This window comes from Typha latifolia, chromosome 11 (genome assembly GCF_019914945.1).
Source record: "Typha latifolia isolate L0001 chromosome 11, TyphaL0001v2, whole genome shotgun sequence".
Lineage (NCBI taxonomy): Eukaryota > Viridiplantae > Streptophyta > Magnoliopsida > Poales > Typhaceae > Typha > Typha latifolia.
In genome coordinates, this window is record NC_133096.1 from 1,537,118 (window position 1) to 1,558,036 (window position 20,919).

Genomic DNA, 20,919 nt, shown 5'->3' on the forward strand with positions numbered 1-20,919 from the left:
CTTCTTCATCAAATAGAGTCGGTTCTTAATGCTATGATGCAAACCAGACTAGGTCGAATCACATCATGAGGACATTAGGCTCGATAGATCGAGTGTTGCAAATCATATTTGGAACGATCTGTTCGTAACAAAATTATAAGAATTTAGGCAGAAGTAGCCACATGAGTTAAAATTCTAATAGCTCTAATTTCACCTAAATCAGATATTAGGATGAGAAGTTAAAAATAAAATAGTAGAGATATGTCAGAGAGGGTAAAATGGTAAATATCTGACATTATGGCGGTCATTGAAGGGTGGCGGACGACTAAGGGTGGTGGTGGATGGGCATATTATAGGGTGGCTGCTGGAGGTTGGAGGTGACTAGAGTTTGAAAGGTAGAGATACTTCTACAGCTAAGATGTACTCCTAGAAAAATAAAGTGATCTAATAGCTAGATAATCGATAATGATAAAAATAATAACTGGCTAAACTCAGATTTCTTCCAATTGATAATTATCAACATGTCCACCCCTATTTATACAAGTAAAATTCCTTGTGGATCGAATTCACATGTGAATTATCCAATTTTTTTGAAATTCAAAACAGAAAGATAAAGTTAAGTAACTAACTCGAATCGACTTAACCCATGTGGTCAGATCGTAACAATCCACCATGCTTCCAACACCTTGTCCTCAAGGTAACTAGTCTCTCATGTCCTTATACTCATACAACTTGTCGTGCCAATCAGTGGATTCGGGTTCGTCTTCCTCGAGTCTCCCTAGGAACATGATGTGGAATGGTTGACGCTTGCATTTATGATCGGGGGTAAATCGGTCATCATAGTAAAACCACAAGCATTTTCTTCGATGCTCTTCCAAGTCGTTGGGTACAAAGCGGCGTGTGATCATCTGTCGGTTAGGCTGAGCTGTTGGTGCAGGCTGAGTCGAGGTAGATGCCATCTCTAATGGGCTGTGAGCTTGGGCTGTCTTTCTTTTTTCCTCCTTGCGGATCTGGTTCAGCTAATCCAACTTGAACTCCATCAAAACAGCTAAAGGAGAATGCCTCATAAGAAGTAGTGGGCCTTAAAGCCTTGATCTTAGCCTGAATGACAGGCCTGAGCCCACTAATGAAAATACTCTTCAAGGTCGAGTCAAACCAGAAGAGCCTTCATGTCTGGTTAGATCTCTCCCCGCAGCCCTAACATGAAAGAACTCCGTATTAACACATTTAGCCATATCGAGTTGCATCTACTACTGACTTTCTCAAACTCCTCTTAGTAAACACCAACAGTAGTTTGCCACACAAACTTGGTGGGGCATCAAAATCCTCGTATCCTTCTACTCCAAAATGCCAAAAAATTCTAGCACTGAACTCCTCTCATTTCTTCAACCTATTGTTAGTAGAAGCCAACTTGTACTAATGAAAGGCAAACCCTTCTAAATGAAAACTTGCTAGCAATACTTTTGTATCTTTCTTAGTCCGTTCGAAGGCGAAAAATTGCTTAGCATGGTACAACCACTCGACAAGGTCTCCACATTTAAATTTGGAAAAGTTCATGCTCATCGTTTGGGTGTGAATGCCCCAATCTTCCATAGGTGGGTGCTGCGGTGCAGGTCTGTGAGGAGGGCAACATTGCCCTATTCTGTGGTTACCTCTCACGTCATCAAGATGTGGTTCATCCTCTTTGGAGTAGTGCCACCTTCTGTCTTCTATGAAGTCCCTTGGGTTCACCTGATAAATCGGTACGCCTAGTGGTGGGGCGGATAGCTCCTCTTCTATTGCTTCTTCTCACTTTTATGGTGTGGAGAGTAATGATTCATTCCTTGGTGGTGGGTGTCCCCAAGGTTGTTCCGGAGGTGTGGGGATAGTCACCTTAACCACAAGTGCATCATCAGCTAAGAGTGTCACCCTATACTCTTGGGTTGCCATTGCCGCTTCTCGTTTAGCCCTCCTTTCTTTCAACATATGAAGGAGTTGCATGTCCGTGGAGACATGTCTACCCTCCAACTTAACATGGCCAACTGTGGGTGGTTATGATTAGCTAGGATTAATTGGAGTATCTCTTGATCTTTCTTTCTAATTCACGGCAATCTAATAATCCTCCATATTTGCCATTTCTTCATAATTCCTTTGAGACCTTATATTCACCATTAATGGAGCTTTAAGGTGGTCTAAGGTCTGACCGGCTCTGATACCAATGTAACAATCACCTTTCTAACTCCAAAATCGCTACGAGTCCAAATCCGTAGATGGAATTGGATTTCAACTCTCGAGTAGAATGTTAAGGTTGTCGCGTATTTCCAAAGTTAAGAGGTAACTAAGATTAACAGTTAGATAGTCGAGTGCTTTTGAGTTTGAGATAGATTTGGAATGAAGAATGAATCTATTAGAGTGGATTGTGGAAATGGAAGGCCGAAGAGGTGTGGTGGTGATCAGCCTAGGGTTGTGGTAAGGTGGTGGAGATGTCAATGGTGGAAATTGATGTAATCGATAGGAAAAGGATAGAGAAGAAGTATGAGTTATTCCTTACGACCAAGGGGGTGAGGCTAGATGAAAGGAAAGGTAGAGACGACTGCTCTAGGTGGTGTTAGGGCTACTACGGTTGGGTCTAATCGGACAAGGAAGGAGGAAGATGACCTCAAATATTTGATTAATTCTAAGATGACTAACTAGGTGCGCACCATAAATACTTGACAATACGATCGAATATGTTTGAGTCTTATTACCCAACTTAAGCAAAAAAAAAACACTTAATTAAAACACCCAAACTTGGGCTCCTTGCCATCGAGTGTTTGAGCACCCGCAAGGTCGTTTGAATGCCTTAATGCTTCTTCTGCTTTTGGAAATCTGTGTTCGAATGCCTTGAGTGGCTGTGTGAATACCTTAAAGCTTCTTCTGCCCTCGAAAATTTGCGTTCAAATGCCTGGAGGGGCCGTTTGAATGCCTTAAAGCTTTATTGCTTGTAAGTATATCATTATTCATATTTTATCAGATTAAACTTCCAACTTTCTTTTTAGTCTAAAAAGTAAAAAAATAAAAAAAATAAAAACTTTCTTTTTACTCTTTTTATTAGGGAGGGAGATCCGCTTAGAAGACCCAAACCGAAAGAAAAGCATCATTTACTAATTACTACTCCCATCTATAAATCCAATGCCGACTATTCATTTCTCCGTTTCTCTTCTCTTCTCTTCTCTTACCTACCTCTCTCTCTATCAACAATGGCGGGTCTCTCGCTCCGCTGCGGGGACTGCGGGGCCCATCTGAAGAGCGTGGAGGAGGCCCAGTCGCACGCTGAGCTCACCTCCCACACCAACTTCTCCGAGTCCACCGACGCCGTCCTCAACCTCGTCTGCGCCGCCTGCGGCAAGCCCTGCCGATCCAAGACGGTAACGATCCCTCTTCGATCGCAAGAAATGTGGGCTCTTTTGCGTAAATCTTGGTCGGTTTCTTGAATCGGTGGTTGTGGTTTATTTGGTTTCTTGGCCTGGGCGGTGGTCTTGTAGGAGACGGATCTGCACACGAAGAGGACCGGGCATGCGGATTTTGTCGATAAGACTATGGAGGCGGCGAAGCCCATCGAATTGGAGGTTCCAAAGCCCAAGGTGGATGATATGGAGGTGGAGGAGGGTGCCGCAGCAGCTGAGGGTGGCCAATCGGAAGGTATAAATTTCTATCTTGAATTGATTAAGATGATAAAGTCGGATTTTAATGACGATTATTGTTATTTTTAGATTACATCGTAATTTGTGCTGGTTAGAATTGAAAGATTTGAGTAGCTTTTATCTCCTCTACCAAATAGACATGAGCTGCTGTTGCTATTAGCAGAAGCATGTGTAGTGTATTAGATGACACCGGCCACCAATTTGAACTAGGGTCACAAATGGGAATTTGAGTATATAATAGTTGAAATGATGCTAGTCCCGTATATTGAATCATTCCAGTATTTTGAATTGCTACGGCATGATATTGATAGTGCATCATCTACCCTTTTGAAGTTTGCGGGCTGATTCATTGTCTAACAATTGGGAAATGGGAACCTTCATTGAGTTGAAATTGACACCTATCACTCCATAGACTGATCTGGGCTCTTCTTTATCTCTGCTTTAGATCATGATAATTATGGCAGCATGAGGACAAATCAAATCATTAGATTACCCATATTAAATAGAAGAATGTTAAAGCTAGTACTCATGAGCAGATCCGAATTTAACTTGTTGAATGGAAGTGATTTTAACAGTCATTTAGGGGAATGGAAAAAGAAATACTTTTTATTATTTTTTTATCAAACATGAGTCCGTAGGCTATATGTTAAACAAAAGGGCTAATCCTCTTCGATATATAGGTTGAACTATTAGACAACCGAATCAATCCTCTAAGAAACGAGCTACAATGAGTCTAAACTATAAGTATATAGTGATTCTATAGAAAATTCACCAAATATCAAATCCAATGCTCATGGAAGAAATCGAACTCATGGCCTCCGTCATGGGTTAATAAAACCCAACCACTGAGCTAGTATGGTGGCCTGGAAAAGAGATCTTTTATGCCACTATTTTTTCTTTTGATATTTGATTTTAATCTTTCTGTTGCATATTACTTTTTGTAGTAAGCATAAATGTTGGTTTCCTAGTTATCTACATGTTACTTTTTTTTCTTGTTCTGTTTATTTTTAGAGATGGTGATGCCGGAAGTCAATAAAACTATGCTTGAGGAGCTCGAGTCTATGGGATTTCCAACAGCCCGTGCTACAAGAGCACTACACTACTCTGGCAAGTCCCTAAACTATGGCTATCAAGAATTTGATCTCTGTCAATACTTTCTTCAAGTTTTCTGCTATATGTAGAGTAAAATAGATTTTTAAATATTTCTGATTTTCTCTAGTTATGGTTATTAAGATCCATCTCAGCAAAGTTCCCACTCCTGCTCTGCTCCCATTATCTATTGAAAATTCACCATATACTCAGTATAATGTGGAGATTGCAACATGTTTTACTATTTGCCTTTTATCAATGACGATGTTGATTTTTAAGTTTAGTAGTGCCTGGGGTACATGTGGAAATGCCAATTTTTTCTACAAATTTTGTTGCTCTTAACTCATATACCTTACTATGAATTGATGTTCAAAGTGACATAGTAAATGTTAATATGCTATGCCTGTAAAAAAATTACATTAACTAATATATATGTTTTGTTTTCTGGAATGTTACTAAACAAGTGGCATGTGTTTCTAAGGGAATAACTTTAAGGCCTCATAATTCACAATTCATCTTATTATCTTTATCTTATTTCATCTTGAAGAAAATGAATTGAATTAATTGCCTTGACCAACCTGGGCCTTGGTTCTTTCAATTTTGTTGATGTACGAGCCCTTTCTCAAGACTAATCAAAAGATTAATCAATCATGTGGCAAACTTTCCTAAGAGTTTGTCTGATTGTGGCTTCCTTGCTGTTTGCTGGACCAATCTCAAGTAATGGATTGGTTCTTGGACCCTATTTCTACATCTTTGTTCCTCCTTTGTAATCATGTAAACAACAGAAGGCAACTTGCTAGATCTAGAGATAGGATTGTGATGGCATAACTGCAGAAAATGCAACTGGAATGACAAGGCTAATACAGAGTAGAACTTCTGGAAAAGAACAAGATGCAATATAATAATATCATGTTGGTCTCCTACAGGGTTCAAATGTTGGTTCCAACTCAGTAAGATGTGTGAGGTAAGTTTAACCTTAAAAGGGCCCATAAGCAATGAGACAGTCAATGAGCTAACAACAATATTATGACTGTGTGCATTCACCTGTACATACAGAACTTATTATCCTATCTTGTGATGGTAAATAAAATGGATGATGATTCTTTTTTTGTACCTCATCTGTAGAACTAAGAATCCATTGATGTCATTGATTGACATGGATATTTTGTTACTTTAGGTAATAGCAGTATCGAGGCTGCAATCAACTGGGTTGCAGAACATGAGGATGATTCAGATATTGATGAAATGCCTCTGGTATGTGCTTGGGAATGCTATGATGATATCATATTTAGACCAACTGTTTAATAAGAACTTATATAGTTAATAATGATCTTGCATTTACTTATTGAGTGTATTTTAGCCTTATATTGCGTCTAATCTAGCAGTTTTTAAGTTGTTAAGATGCTTGTTTGCATATGATTGCACCAACATATTTTGAGTTTCTTTGAGGAACCCTCCTTTCTTATTCTTTTCTATAGATATGCTTCGATCAAGAAAAGTTGCTTGTATATATATATATATATATATATATATATATATATATATATATATATATATATATATATATATATATATATATATAAACAAGACATTCCATTACTTAAGTAACATTAATCAGTAACATTAATCATTTTTTCTTTCAGTTCTCTACGGAGTCAGGAGTATCATAATATTTCTGATAAAGATAAGTTTTCTTTATTGACTTGGAATGGAATCCAATCAATTTATTACATAATAAGTTAGGTAATTATTCCACTCTAAAAAAATGAACTAGAAAATTTAGGTCTTTTTTTGGTGATTTCTTTTAGTATTGTTTTTTTTTTCTCGAAAGAGATGAGAATTGGTGAATCGGAAACAATTAGCAATATATATATATATATATATATATATATATAGCTGTAATATTCTATGCTGGACTAACAATTGTTTCATGAAGTTGGTATTGAATATCTGTAATGGGATAAATCTTTATCCATTTGTATTGTCATATGTGCATTCTACTTCTATGGGCATAATTCTGTAAAAGGGGTCATTCTAAATTAGTGGTAGACTTGTAATCCACAAAATAGTTTTCCACTCTTCATGGCATCATGACTGTATCTTATTATGAAATTGATCTTCGAGGACTTCAATTGGAGTATGCCACCAAAGTATTCCTTACCGTAATTTAACCACTTTCAGGTACCTGTTATTACTGAAACTGAAAAATCTAAACCTTCTTTAACGCCAGAGGAAGTGAAGATGAAAGCACAAGAGCTAAGGTTCGTTTTCAGGATCTTTCCTTAAACTCTTTACAGTGTTGTAAACATTGTCAATCATCTCCATTGCTAAGAATAGAAAGACTCTTAAGACTTAAGATTAAGTTAGTCTACATGCATCATTACTAAGAACCTATGAAGCACGGATATGAATATGGGAAACGGATATACGGTAATACAAATATAGGGATATGGATAACTGTTAGAAAATAGGATATAGATATGGCATGAATACGACAATAAATAAATTAATAAAAAATATATTTTCAATCTTTACCAATAAAGCATATATAAAAAATGCATATCATTCTCCAAAAGTGCATAAAAAATCTAAGTTACATCATTAGATAATACATACACTAATAAGTTCATGTGCTATGCGACCAAACAACAAAAATAACTACAATAAGGACAAAATGAGACTAGAATAGTCATTGCTATAAAAGCATTTTTTTATTTACATAAATAATATGACATCAAAACATTTTTTATTTTAGTATATAGTCACATATCTCTACTAGCTAATAATAACATACTATGAAAAAAACAAAACAAAATAGAGAGGGCAATGTTTATATAGACATGAGCATTACTAGAGAAAACAAAACAGAGAAAAAAAATCAAGGCATATGAACCGATGAACTCAGTGAAAGAAATATGAGAAAAATGCTTCTAAAAAGCCCGCTAGCATGGGATTGATACCAATGGTGGTCCGGTGGTGGAAAGGATAAAGAAGAAATGTCGAGGGGGTGAAAGCCATGGGAGAAGAGGAGGGAGAAGTGAAAGAAAGATTGATACCTTCGAAGAAGCCCATTGACATCGCTGGAAGAAGTAGGCATCGTCGAGAAAGGAAGAAGGTTTTGTCAAGGAAGAAGGTATTGTCGGGCATTGAGGGAAGAAGCAAGCCTCGGTATCGAGGGAGGATCATCGTCGGGGGGGAGGAGGAAGGAAGCTAGGTCACAGTGGGTTTAATTTTTCTAATGTACCAAAAGGTGACCGTGGGTAGCGGGCGGTCAACCCACCGCCTAGCGCCAAGATGGATGCCAAGGTGGTTTAGTATTTTTAATATATAGAAAATAAAAATTAATTATATATATATGTAAATTAATAGTATAATTTACCATCATAACAATAAGATATCATAATTTATATATACATTACATATTTTATTAGTACATTTGAAATTAATAAAAGATGTATTTGGTGCATGCCAGCTAGCATAGGAAAGGATCGTCTGCAACCTGGCTATAAGATGTTTCTACAATCCAGTAGTTGGCAGCAATTGGTTGCTGCCAAATGTGTTGATGCATTAAGCTCCCTACATCCAGCTAGTGAGAGGAAGAGAGTGACATTTGTCTCTCTTTTCTTCTTTCAATCTCTCGCTGTCACTATTTGAAGTTACTATCCAGAGCATTAGATAGCAAGGGGGAGAGAGAGAAGGCGATCACTTGTCGTCGCCAGTGCCGAGAGTGAAAGGAAGAAGTAAAGAAGAAAGAGCAGAGCAAAAGAGAAGAAAGAAAAAAGAGAAGAGAAAAAAGAGAAGAAAGAAAAAAGAGAAGAGAAAAAAGAGAAGAAAGAAGAGTTAGCTGCGGACTGCCGCTGCCGCTTGCCGTCACCGCTCCTGCTGCTGCTACCGCTATCATTCGCTATCGTCGCTCAAGAGGGGAGGGAGATGAAGATGAGAGATTGATCGGGTATGTTAAGGTTAGCAGCTGATTTTTTCTTTTAAAAATTAGTCATTAACTATCCATTGGATAGTTTGACCTTACCTGACCCGCTATGACAACTAAGCTGGCCACGTGGGCTACCAAAAGGAAAAGGTGGGCCACCAAATGACAAGGCAGGCCGCCTAGCTGCATGGCGGGGCGGTTGGGTGCCTCGCCATGTTGGCCGCCTTTGCCGCCTTTAAAAACACTGATTTTTTCTTTCCTTATATTGGCTTAATAGGTTTAACCATTTAATATTTAACCAACCGAATATACAACTAATAAACTTAAAAATGTATCCAAAACATATCCTGCCATATTTTGAGCATATATGGTCGTATCCAACCTGTATCCAGTAATTAGATTAATTTATTTTTATTTTTGATACTTTGGATATATAGATACTTATGTAGAGCGTATTTGACCTGAAGAAATTTAAAGAGATTTGAGAGAGTAAGGAAAAAGTATGAGAATGTGTGATGAATTTAGGATGAATTATCATCTATTTATAAATATGAGAAAAATCAAAAATTGTAAATTATCTCTCTAAATTAGCTATTTATTACTGTTTAAAGGGGTAAAATGGTAAAAATAAAAAGTAGGCCCTATTTTTTTATTTTCAGAATATTTTTAGCTGTTGGCCCTATTTTAAGAAAAGAAATCTGTTAATTTTTTTTAAAAGTACAATACATCCCTCATGTACTCATATTTCTGTTGGAATATACTGTAGGCTATTGGGCCTAATATTGACTATTGGGCCAAGTCTATTTAAAGGACTATACTATCAGGTCAGGCTATAGTAGGGCTGAACGGGCTAGGCTTTTGGCTCAGGCTTATAGGCACTAGTCGGGCTTTCGAGTCGGGCTGACGAGCAGAATTCCTGGCCGGACCGAGCAAGCAAAGGAATGACCTGTGCCATTGGCAATATGGGCTCAGGCTGGGCGAGTCTAATCAATTTTAATTACTTAGGAATAAGGTAGGATTAGTTTGGTTTTTGTTTTATTCATAATTTTAAACATACGTTCTTCTATCCTATTTCCGTAACAGCAAAAAGGTTATTGGATGCTAACCTTGCAACCTTAAGGCTGTGTTAGGTGGGGGATAAAATAGCTTTATCCCCTTTCGTTCTTAGAGCTATTCCAAACAACTCGCCTTTTAACTTTTGAGAGGAATAGCTTATAGGAAAACTTGGTATTTGAGAAAAGCAAAAGGATGCTTTTATCACTTTATCAAAGGATAATAGTTTCACTAGTTTATCCCCATTTATCATTGAGATTTAACCAGCCAAATGAATAGGCCGGGGATAAACTCTGCCCAGCTACTCCTTTCAAAAAACAGCTTAAGAGGTAGTATGATTGTTGTACAATTGTACATGTTTAGTTTTCATCTGGGATTTACATTTGTAGCGGAGTAAATGACAATTCTGCCTGCATAAGGCAGGATTTAAAGCTTATTATATGCCTGTATTTCTTGATATATGCCGGCATCTTAAAGCTTTACCATTTCTTATGCAAGCCATTGTTTCATTTCATTCCTCAATTGCATTTTGCATTAACTAATAAGATAAACACGGTATCCTTGCAGAGAACGGGCTCGTAAAAAGAAGGAAGAAGAAGAAAGGAGAATTGAGAGAGAAAAAGAGAAGGTATTTTAACATTTTATGCATCACTGTTGTTAATTTCACTGAAAGATGCCTATTATCAAGAATGTAGGTCATGATTTTTGTATTATTAGTTCTAGATTCTTCAAAATATGCTTCTCCTTTAAGTTTCTTTTTTCCAACTTTAAATTCCTTAAGTTATCTTCTGCAAAATATGATTTGTGTTCAAAATGCTGAAGCTTAAAAATAAATTATTTTTTTTAATTACTTTTGAGTATAAAGTTCGTATCAGAAACAATCTTTGGAATATGCCATCAGTTAGTATGATAAATCTTTAACTTAACATAAAAATCCAATATACGAATAATAATCATAGCCCTACTATATAAGATTTAAATAATTATTGGCTAGATCATCATAACTATGATTCTTCCGATCACTATGATCCAATATTGATTGTCTAAGCAAGAAAACAACCTGTCAGAAAATAAAGCAATGCCTGAATCTAAATATAGTTCTCCAATTGATGTTGAGTCTCAGAATCATAAAGAGGGAACAGTTAACTTTATCAGTTTTCTCCATTTAACCTGAAATCTCTTGAATTTGTTGCAGTTTTGTTAAGTCATCATTATGAAAGTTAAATAATGTATCTAAAGAATAATAGAGAAAGAAAAGAGGATACAAGCATGGAATGGAAGTGGTTTACGTATGTGTTTACACTCAGAATAGTGCCAAGTGCAAACTTTAGGTTGGCTCTAGACTAGTGAAGCGGCAATGAATTAGTACTTAGGGAACAAATTGAGAACCACTGGAAGTACTGGAATAAGATATTTTATTCAACATAATGATTTTCTTTCACCTAGAATGTTCCAATTATTAGAGGAACTATTAAGGTTTTATTCTTATTGAGCCAAACTGCAATCACTTAGGTAGATAATTGTTACGAACCAGATTTAAACTGATCTAGACATAAGAAAATTATAGAAATTTATATAATGGGTAGCCTCGTGAGTTAAGATTCTAATGGTTTTAGTTTCATGTGAATCCGATGTCGAGCTGAAAAGTTATTAATGAAAGAGTGGAGGAAGGTCAAAACAGGACAGAATAGTAAATATTCAACGTTGCGGAGATCACCGGAGGGTGACAGACAGCCAAGGGTGGTGGTGGACGGCCGTATCGTAAAGTGGCTAGAGTTTGAGAATTTGGAAGGATTTTACGGTTACAATATACTCCTAGAATTATAAGGACGATCTAATGGCTGTGGTAGAACGATAAATGTGATAATAAAAATTACTAAACTCAAATGATCATTCCACGATAATAACCAATATATGACCACTCATAGCAAATTAGATTCACATGTAGATTATTCGCTTTATTTGAAATTCGAAATAATAAGATAATCTAACTAACTCTAATTGACTCGACACGACTCGACTGACTTAAACCATGTAATAGGATCGTAACAATGCATTATACTTTCGACACCTTGTCCTCAAGGTGACTATTACGCGAGCTGAATCTTCTGGTACATGGCACCTCTCTTAATAGTTTCACTCAATGAAGCACGGACACCTCTCCCAGGAGGTGTCCGTATCACTGACTTAACCCACGTAATTGAATCGTAACAATGCACAATACTTTCGACACCTTGTCCTTCAGGTGACTAGTACGCGAGCTGAATCTTCTGGCACATGAGACCTCTCCTAATAGTTTCACTCAATGAAGCACGGACACCTCTCCTAGGAGGAGGTGTCCGTGTCCAACACGTGTCGGACATGGACACGCATAGGACACGCGTGGGACACGTGTTCGGAGTTTCCCAAAAAAAAAAAAAATTATCTTACACTGTTGGGACACGGGCAAGGACACTGGCGTATTTTAAATAATGTTTAACGGATCGGGTCGGGTTCGGTCAAATGTTGTTAACCCGGATCCAAACCTAATAATAAAACCTAAAACCCAAATCGTCGTTCTCACCTTCACTATTGAGCGATAAATCGTTCGATCGAAGCCCTAAAACCCTCGAGCAGCTGTCGAGCTAAGATCTAAGGCACGACGGGCTGTTGAGCGAGCGCGACGGTCGATGGGCTGCTGAGCGAACACGACGGGCTGTTGAGCGAGCGCGACAAGCTGAGCACGACGAGGACGCAGGTTCTTCTCTCTCCCTGTCTCTGTCTCTTCCTCCCTCGCTCCCTCCCTATCTCTGTCTCTATCTCCCTGTCTCTTCCTCCCTCCCTCCCTCTCTTTCTCTCTTCCTCTCTCCCTTTCTCTCACTCTCTCTGTCTCTCTCTGTCTTTGCCTCCTCCTCCCTCCCTTCCTTTCTCTTATTCTCTCTTTGTCTCTCTCTCTCTTTCGCGGTCTCACTCTCTCATTGTCTCTCTCTCTCTCTCTCTCTCTCTCTTCCGCCATCCCTCTCTCATTATCTCTCTCTCTCTCTCTCTCTCTCTCTCTCTCTCTCTCTCTCTGTCTCTTCCGTCATCCCTCTCTCATTATCTCTGCCTCTTCGTCCCTCCCTTTCTCTCATTCTCTCTCTTTGTCTCGCTGTCTCTCTCTTTGTCTCACTGTCTCTCTCTCTTATTCTCTCGCTGTCTCACTCTCTCCCTGTTAAATTATTTTAATTTATGTTAGTTATTTTAATCTTTGTTATTAAATTGTTAAATTATATTAAAGCTTCTCTATCTATTAAATTGTTAATCTGCTAATACATATCTATTTTAGAATTTTGTACACTTTTGAATGTATTTCAATTTGTTCTTATCTTTAAATTAGTTCTTACAGCTTGATGTATACTTAGTTTTTTGAATAATACTTCTTAGTTCTTATAGCTTGATGTATTTGTTTTAACACTATTAGATTGCAAACTTTTACTTTAAATGTATCAATAATATATATATTTTAATTTTTCTATTTATTTATTTTGCCGTGTCCGTATCGTATCGTGTCCGTGTCCGTGCTTCATTGGTTTCAGTGCTTGTCGTCGACTGTCGGCCTCGTCTTTGTCGTCACCGCTTGCTGCCTGGGTTCGCAAATTAAGTTCTTATTTAACCCAATCCAACCCACTCATCATTTCTTTCTTGCGCTAGGGCACCCGATGGGTGTGAGTGGCAACTCAAGCTCGGGGGCCGGTGGGGACAACAGCAAGTGATGACAATGAGTTCGGCGGTGAGTGGGACGACGAATTTGGTGGCAAGCGACGGCTATGAAGATGAGATTGATGGCAAGCAGCGAAGGGTGAAACATAAGTATCTCTCCACCTTTTTCTCTCCCTCTTGCAGCACTATTGGCAAATGTCACGGCGCATACCATACAGCATATGCCGTCATGCTGGCTGGTGGGCGGCATGGACCGTGCTTGTAGCATGGCCATCCTTGCGGCAGATTATTACCAATCACTATAAAATAATGTGCAATGTAGGTGATATTATACGTATAGGTTATACTGTAGTTCATTCTGGTTTATTGATGCTGGACTTGAGCTTTTGTATGATTTATCAGTTTCAGTTGGCATGGATATCCTACTTGCAACGTGTGTCAAAATTACGTACTTGTTTGCCTCTTGCAAAGTTGTCTCATGTGGGAAGTGAATCATGGTTAGGCTTATTAAGCTTAGTTGTATTTTACTGGAAATTATTCTGCCAATCCTTACTGTTTCTTTTTTTCTGATTCTTGCACGTTAATAGCTCTTAGTTTTGGTTCATTTTTAAACTGAAATCTGCATTTATGATCATTAGTTTGTGGGGAAAACAAATAACTGGATATTGTATGACTTGGTTGTCTGTCTTCGTAGGAGAGGATACGGATTGGTAAAGAACTTCTTGAAGCCAAGAGAATTGAAGAGGAGAATGAAAGAAAACGGTTTGTTCTTGTATAGAAGTTTTCTTTTATGGTAGTCTATTTCAGCATAATTTCATTTGCAAGCGCTGATGTATAACTCATTTTTCTCATTGATATTGAGAACTGTTTCTTCTTACATGCAGAATGCTGGCATTGCGAAAAGCTGAGAAAGAGGAAGAGAAGAGAGCAAGGGAGAAGATCCGCCAGCGACTAGAGGAGGATAAGGTATTTAACGTGATTCTAATCTGCTGCCTCAAATTGTTCTTTTGCATGTTGGTGGTTTCATTCTTTGACAACATTTTCATTCCAGTAATGCTTTAAAAATCAGTTTGCAATCCCTCATTTTTACAGGTCATACATCACAAATAAATTATAAACTACATGCTTTAGTGCTTCCTATAACTAGTTCTTTATTAGTAGTCGTGCCAGCTGTGTGCTTGCAAGTGTGCTTGCAAGTCATTAACTAGTTGCTAACTGTTTGTGTATATCAATCAAGAAAGTTATTCTGTTCACAACAAATGCACTTTAGCATGCCTTCTAGTTTTAGTTTCTTACCCTTTTGTTGAGGAATACCATGTGCCCACTTTCTGCTATATTACTGCCATGAAATCTCATGTGGGTTCAGTACAGAGCTTATTAGTAATATGTTTTTGGGGTAAATTCATTCGCTCAGCCTAAGAGAATTGCAAAACAAGCCAGAAGGCCCAGATCCCAACAGAGTACTAGCAACAAAATCAAAAGGAACAAAAGCCAGAAAGAAAAGAGTTTCAGCGTGGTTAGCACAACACATCAGACCCAGTTAGTTGAAATCAAAGGTCACTAAAGGATGAAACAAGGCACTAGCCTCTTCAAATAAAAAAGGTCAATCAAGGATGAGGTGTTGAAACATCATATCTTTCACATATTTAATAATTATAGACAAAACACCTTTTAGATTAGAAACTGAGATTTTAAATTCTGTAAACGTCATATTGTTTGCCAATCTTGAAATACATTATTGATAACAATTCGAGCTTGTATTGCAAGTCTTATATTCTTAAGAGCTATTTGGTCTAGCATCAAGGTTTATATTAGTATACTAACCAAACAACTGCTTATTCAGTACTAGTTTACTAATATATACTTCTCTCTCCTCTCCTCTTCAATCCAATATTTTTATATTATTCATTAAGTATCACTTTAGTTAACTGTCATTTCATTCTCTCCCACTCTTTCCTTTCTCTCTTCTCTCTCCTCCTCTCATCCATACATTGTAAAAGGTATTCTATTCATTTGCCAAAATATCTCTATTTTTTATGTCATTATCAAGTATAATAATTATATCACTATTACTGGTTTATAATCAAATTAGTTTGGAAGTTATACCAGTATAAGCCTTGTGACATGTTTAAGACATGAGCATATTTTTTAAAAAAAATTAAAAGAAGAGAAATGGGCATATTTAAACTAGTTTGGAAGTTATTCCACACAATCAAACCAAACGCCACCTTATTGTCTAGCTCCTTTCTTTTAGAGCTGTTGGGATGATGTTAATATGACAGCTCAGCTAGAGTCCAATATGAACTTAATGATGGTAAACTTTTACTTCTATTTAATCTTCAGATCTAAGGTGATAATCAGTTATGTCAGGTACTATCATCTCTGGACAATATTTGCTACTAAAGTCTCAAACCAGTACCTTGTTAATAGATACCTTCTTGACCTGCCAAGACTTTCTGCAGTGACAATCAAGAGAGGTAAATAGACCATGCTTAAAATTAGACAAAGCTTTGAATAATTATGTCCTCTCTTTTTGGTTCGGTTTGAATACACTATAGGCAGATAGCAGACAAGTTGTGTAAACGAGTTCAGTTGGGACTTTGGATTAGTCACTGCTGCAGACGCTTGCTTAATAGAGTGCAAATTTGTCTACCTATTGCATTTAATAATATATATTAGGTTATATTTTTTACAAAATAAGATTAGCGGTACTTCTTGAGCATATAGAAGAATGGCATGACTTATCTTATGATGTTAAGAGTTCTGCAGGCTCTAGGAATATCAATATGTGTGGCCTGTTGTGATCACTTTGATAGTTGTTACATAATCTTGTTAGATCCAATTGAATCTCCTAATCACAGCTCACATAGAAATAAGCACTTGACAGCATATATGTTACGTACAAGTCAACCAAAGAGTGGAGTTTGATCATATGCCTCTTCTTCCTTGTAAGATTAATGGATCTTGTTATTCGTGTTAGATTCTCTCTGTGGATTGTGAAACACTAGCTCTAAAACATACAACTCGTAGATCACATGTAGCAAGATTACATGTAGCAAGATTATCGCACGCAACGAAATCAAGAGCATACAACTCGTAGATGCTCTAACCCTACCATCGTTGGGTATTGTTCGGTCTACGAGTCCTACCCTAACAACCTTAGGCTTGGACTGCTAATAATATAAGCACCATATAATACACCCTATCCTTAACCCTAGTTTAGGTGAGTAGATGACATCGTGTAGCTAAGACTTAACTATGTGGGGATGCGTGCAAAAAGTGTGGTGATCAACATTATCAATCATATGATATATACACTGCAATTATCATACTAAAAAATGCACCAATAATCCATGAACAACTATGAAGCAATAAAGTAAATATAATTATGCTAAATAGTAAATAAATAGCTACATATGTATGATATGAATGTCATGATATCATAAAGTCAAACATCACTTCAATATTATACTATTACTAAACTATGAAAGATTCACTTGCCTGACATCACTTTTTAGTTTGCTATATCTAATTGCTCTGCCGAATCATCTTTTCTTAGTACCAAATCTACCTCGATAATGAAAGTCCTAAATATAAGTACAGCCTACCTGAATTGATTAATTAAATGCTCTACGGATAACCATTACGAGTTTATGGTACGTTCACCTAATGATTCTTACATATAGTAATTATAATGATATGACACACTATTAAGGGTTATTAATACAATTATCATACTTACTATTTCACTAATTACTGGCAATTCAAAATAAATAAAATAGACCACATTCAATTAACTTATTTTTTTTTAGTATAAAAGCACATCTAATATAATTACCAAACTCCAATTAGAGTTAGATTCCCATTAAAATCAAATAGTAGTGGTACTCTTGTATGCATCAGTTATTAATATTGGTTTATAGTAATTATTATAACTAAGTAACTAACAAAACCACTCTCTATCAATAATTAATATTAAGGCTCAAGTTGACAAGGATTAATAAATAAAATAACTAAAGTAAATTGAAACAATTTAGAGAGCCATTAATCTATTTTGGCCAGCACAAAGCCCAAAGGCACAAAACCCACCAAGTTTGGGCCCGAAGCACCAAAACAACAAAGCGTAAGAACTACTTGAGCTAGGCCACAACCCAACCCACTAGCAACTTGGGTTGGGCTACTCCCAACCCAAGCCCGACCTGGGCAGGTCAGCCCAACTCAACCACACCACACCCCTTACCTTTCCCACCTATGACAGAAGGTCAGTCGAGAAGGAGGGTGGCTGCCAGTGATCATCACCGTCAACAATTAGACCACACCCATTGGCCCTCCCTCTATCTAGGGGAAAGGCACGTGAGGTGCCGATTGGAAACGAAGCACAATCATCTCAAAGGGAAAAGGCTCGATGGCAATGAGCAGAGCGGATCCGCGAGTCACCAGGGAGACCGACGAAAAACTCCTGCTAAAAGGATGAGGAGGTCGAGTGGAGTGTACACAACGCACGGGTGGCAGGCGGTGATGAAACAACTCCATGGCTGGCGACTATAGAGATTGCCAAAATCACAACTGAGTCACGATGGCATTGAAGGGCGATACAAAAGCTTGGCCTCACAAAGAGGAGACTTTCCAACCAATTAGGGAAGGAAGACATTGGTGGGAATGGCTAGAAAAATGTCTGCAAACTGGCGAATGCGTAGCCTTAACTGAGAGGAAAAGCAACTCATTGAGGGTACTAATAGCAAGGGAACGACAAGAGGAAGCTACCAAGGCTGGTGTGGTGAGGCATGAGGCTTCCAGTCGACTGATTGCTCGACGAGACCAAACAAGAAGACAAAGGGGGAAAAGCATACTAAAGGGCTAATTAAACCAAAAATTAACTTCACAAGATAGAAAATGACTCACGGGCATTTTCGCGTCAACAACAAGCTCCGACACAATAGGAAGGACGGAAGAGTGGCAGCTGTGGAGTGAGAGTGAGGGAGAAAGGAAAAGAGAGAAGAAGAGATGAAGAGGGAGAAAAGAAAGCAATGCATGTGCCGGGCTTTTTCTTTGGGCGGGTACGGGATGTTATAGATTGTCTATTCTTACTCATTGGGATATGGTTGCACAATGCCGATAGTAACAGTGCACAGAGCTCTAACTGGCTATGAGACAAAGCTTCTCCTCTTGGAATGCAATGATTAACATGTTATTTAGGGCTTTTTTCTGGTAAAGGATAATTTTAAGGTTTTAAAGATGATGGTCTGGATCCCATTTTGTTATTCACTTCTCTGAAGTGAAGTACAAACCAAATAAATCTGTTTTCTTTCGGGAGAATACAATTTGATTTCTTGTTAGGCTTTCTTCTAAAATGATAGTATGTAAACTAGCATGCAACGATATCTTCCCTTAGAGTGGACCTTTTCATGTTCATGAGATGCCTACCTGCGCCTGTTCTCTTTGGTGCCCTTTCCAGAAAATGTACTGACTTGTTTTCCTCATTAACAAGGATGCCCTTCTTATAGAGGATGTAGCTGGTAACACAAGAATTACAAAGTTTCTAACTCTAACTACATGTATTTGATAATCAGAATTTACTTGCTCTGTTCAACTATGTCTGCTATCCATCGAAACTTTAGCTTTTTTTGATTAATGTTCCATGATCGAATCTCTATTACAGGCTGAGAGAAGGCGAAAGCTTGGACTGCCTCCTGAAGACCCAGGAGCTGCAAAACCTAGCACACCTCCAGTGGAAGAAAAGAAGGTAGGAATCCATTATTGTCCTAATCAAATATTACAAGAGTTTACTGTCTTAATTGTCTCCAAAAAAATGAGAAAATAATTCTGAATGGTGTCCGTGCTTTGCATTTTGCAGAGCGCATTACCTATCAAGCCCGCTACAAAGGCAGAGCTTATGAGAGACTGCTTACGCTCCCTTAAACAGCATCACAAGGTAAAGCTCGAAGCATTATATTTTCTCTAGTAAGGTACGGAGGTATAAGTAGAAGCAAAACAAATTCAATAATTTATATTAGAAGTTTAATTTCATTCTCATATAATGACCTAAACTTTGGCTGCTTCTCTTCTTGGATATGCATATCTCTGTTAAAGATGCTTCATTTCCTTCTCATGTCATACTTCTATATCTGGGCCTATTGCTATAACATTGAGGTCCTTGGGATGTGCAAGAATCTTCTACTATTATTATGCCAAATTCTGATCATTTGCAGGTGCTTTTTGAAACAAAAGCTGGTAGATATCACAATTTGTTCTATCAACAATTAGAAGCATTTGGCTTTCTTAATTTGTAAAATTAAAGTGCTTGTGTCTTTCCCTGGCAAAATATTTGGTGCTACTTTTCTTCATAGATTATGTTTTATTTCTGTAATCTTTCGGCATAGCTTATTGTCAGACTTTATTTTGATAGGATGAGGATGTCAAAGTAAAGAGAGCGTTTCAAACACTTCTCACTTATATCGGAAATATTGCAAAAAATCCTGATGAAGAAAAATTCAGAAAGATCCGTCTCAGTAATCCTTCTTTTCAGGTGACAGTAGCAAGCCATTAATTGGTTGAAGCAGATGATCTCTTCTTGATGTAATCATCTTTCAATTTTCTGATATTTAACAGGATCGAGTGGGCAACCTTCATGGGGGCATAGAGTTCCTTTGCCTTTGCGGATTTGAGAAACTCGAAGATAATGAGTTCTTGTATCTGCCTAGGGGCAAGGTGGATATGCCAATCCTTAACTCTGCTGGAGCCGAGCTGAATTCTGCTATAACAAACCCCTTTTTTGGGGTTCTCTGAATCAAAGAGTACCAATTTCAGCAGCAATTTCTTGTAACACTCAGCTGTAATGATTTTTCAGAATATGTAGAGAAAGCATGGACTGGAGCATGAAAACGTTGACTTTAAGAGAAAAATAGAGAAGGAAACAAGAGACTTTTGGAAACTATATGCCCTCTTTAATTTTTCTTTTCACATTTTTATTTATCTTTGATATGTTCCAGGATTTTCAAGAAATGAGAGAATTCACTATGCTCATGAATAACTCTGAACTAGTCTTGTATTCCAACTTGATTGCCCAATTATTCTGCCCTTAGAGTTAGGTTGCGATATATCGGATCACAGAATAAATGATAATGCTGTTTAACAATTGATTCTTGAGTTGCTATGACCTCAAAATTCACATATCTTATATGCAAGATAGTGCAATATGCAGCAGTATTTATTCTGAAGTAGTTTTGGAATGATAGATGTGGTTGAACATTCTCATGACATCATGTCTTAGCTTTAGTATCTTGGCAACCAATTTCAAGAGCAAAGAAATTTATACAGGAGTCTTTCACTGATTATTGTAGGTTAGGTGTCATCGGAACTTTTTTCCTAGATCCAATTTAAGTAGAGTTCACATATTATTAATGATAAATTAATAGTAAAATGAAAAAAGTTTAAAGAATACTTTAAAGTTATATATTCACTTATTCAATTCTATAAAGAGAAGTAAATAAAAATTAACTTTAAATTAGTATCTTGGTAATAAAAAAATAA

General features: G+C 37.4%; 1 protein-coding gene across 1 annotated transcript; it reads left to right on the forward strand.

The window, feature by feature from the left end:
- The first annotated feature begins 3,083 nt into the window (after positions 1-3,083).
- On the forward strand, positions 3,084-20,419 carry LOC140798256 (uncharacterized). Its single transcript, XM_073152055.1, has 12 exons — positions 3,084-3,365; positions 3,483-3,639; positions 4,653-4,748; positions 5,908-5,984; positions 6,912-6,991; positions 10,279-10,339; positions 14,084-14,151; positions 14,274-14,355; positions 19,049-19,132; positions 19,244-19,321; positions 19,796-19,915; positions 19,999-20,419. The coding sequence occupies exons 1-12, from the start codon at positions 3,198-3,200 to the stop codon at positions 20,173-20,175; spliced, it is 1,248 nt and encodes a 415-aa protein (XP_073008156.1). The 5' UTR covers positions 3,084-3,197; the 3' UTR covers positions 20,176-20,419.
- Positions 20,420-20,919: the final 500 nt, after the last annotated feature.

Excerpts from the sequence above, each read along its gene's own strand:
- LOC140798256 (XM_073152055.1), top strand. The coding sequence starts at position 3,198 with ATGGCGGGTCTCTCGCTCCGCTGCGGGGACTGCGGGGCCCATCTGAAG. Across the intron at positions 3,366-3,482 it reads AGCCCTGCCGATCCAAGACG|GAGACGGATCTGCACACGAA; the intron begins GTAACGATCCCT and ends GTGGTCTTGTAG. Across the intron at positions 10,340-14,083 it reads TTGAGAGAGAAAAAGAGAAG|GAGAGGATACGGATTGGTAA; the intron begins GTATTTTAACAT and ends CTGTCTTCGTAG.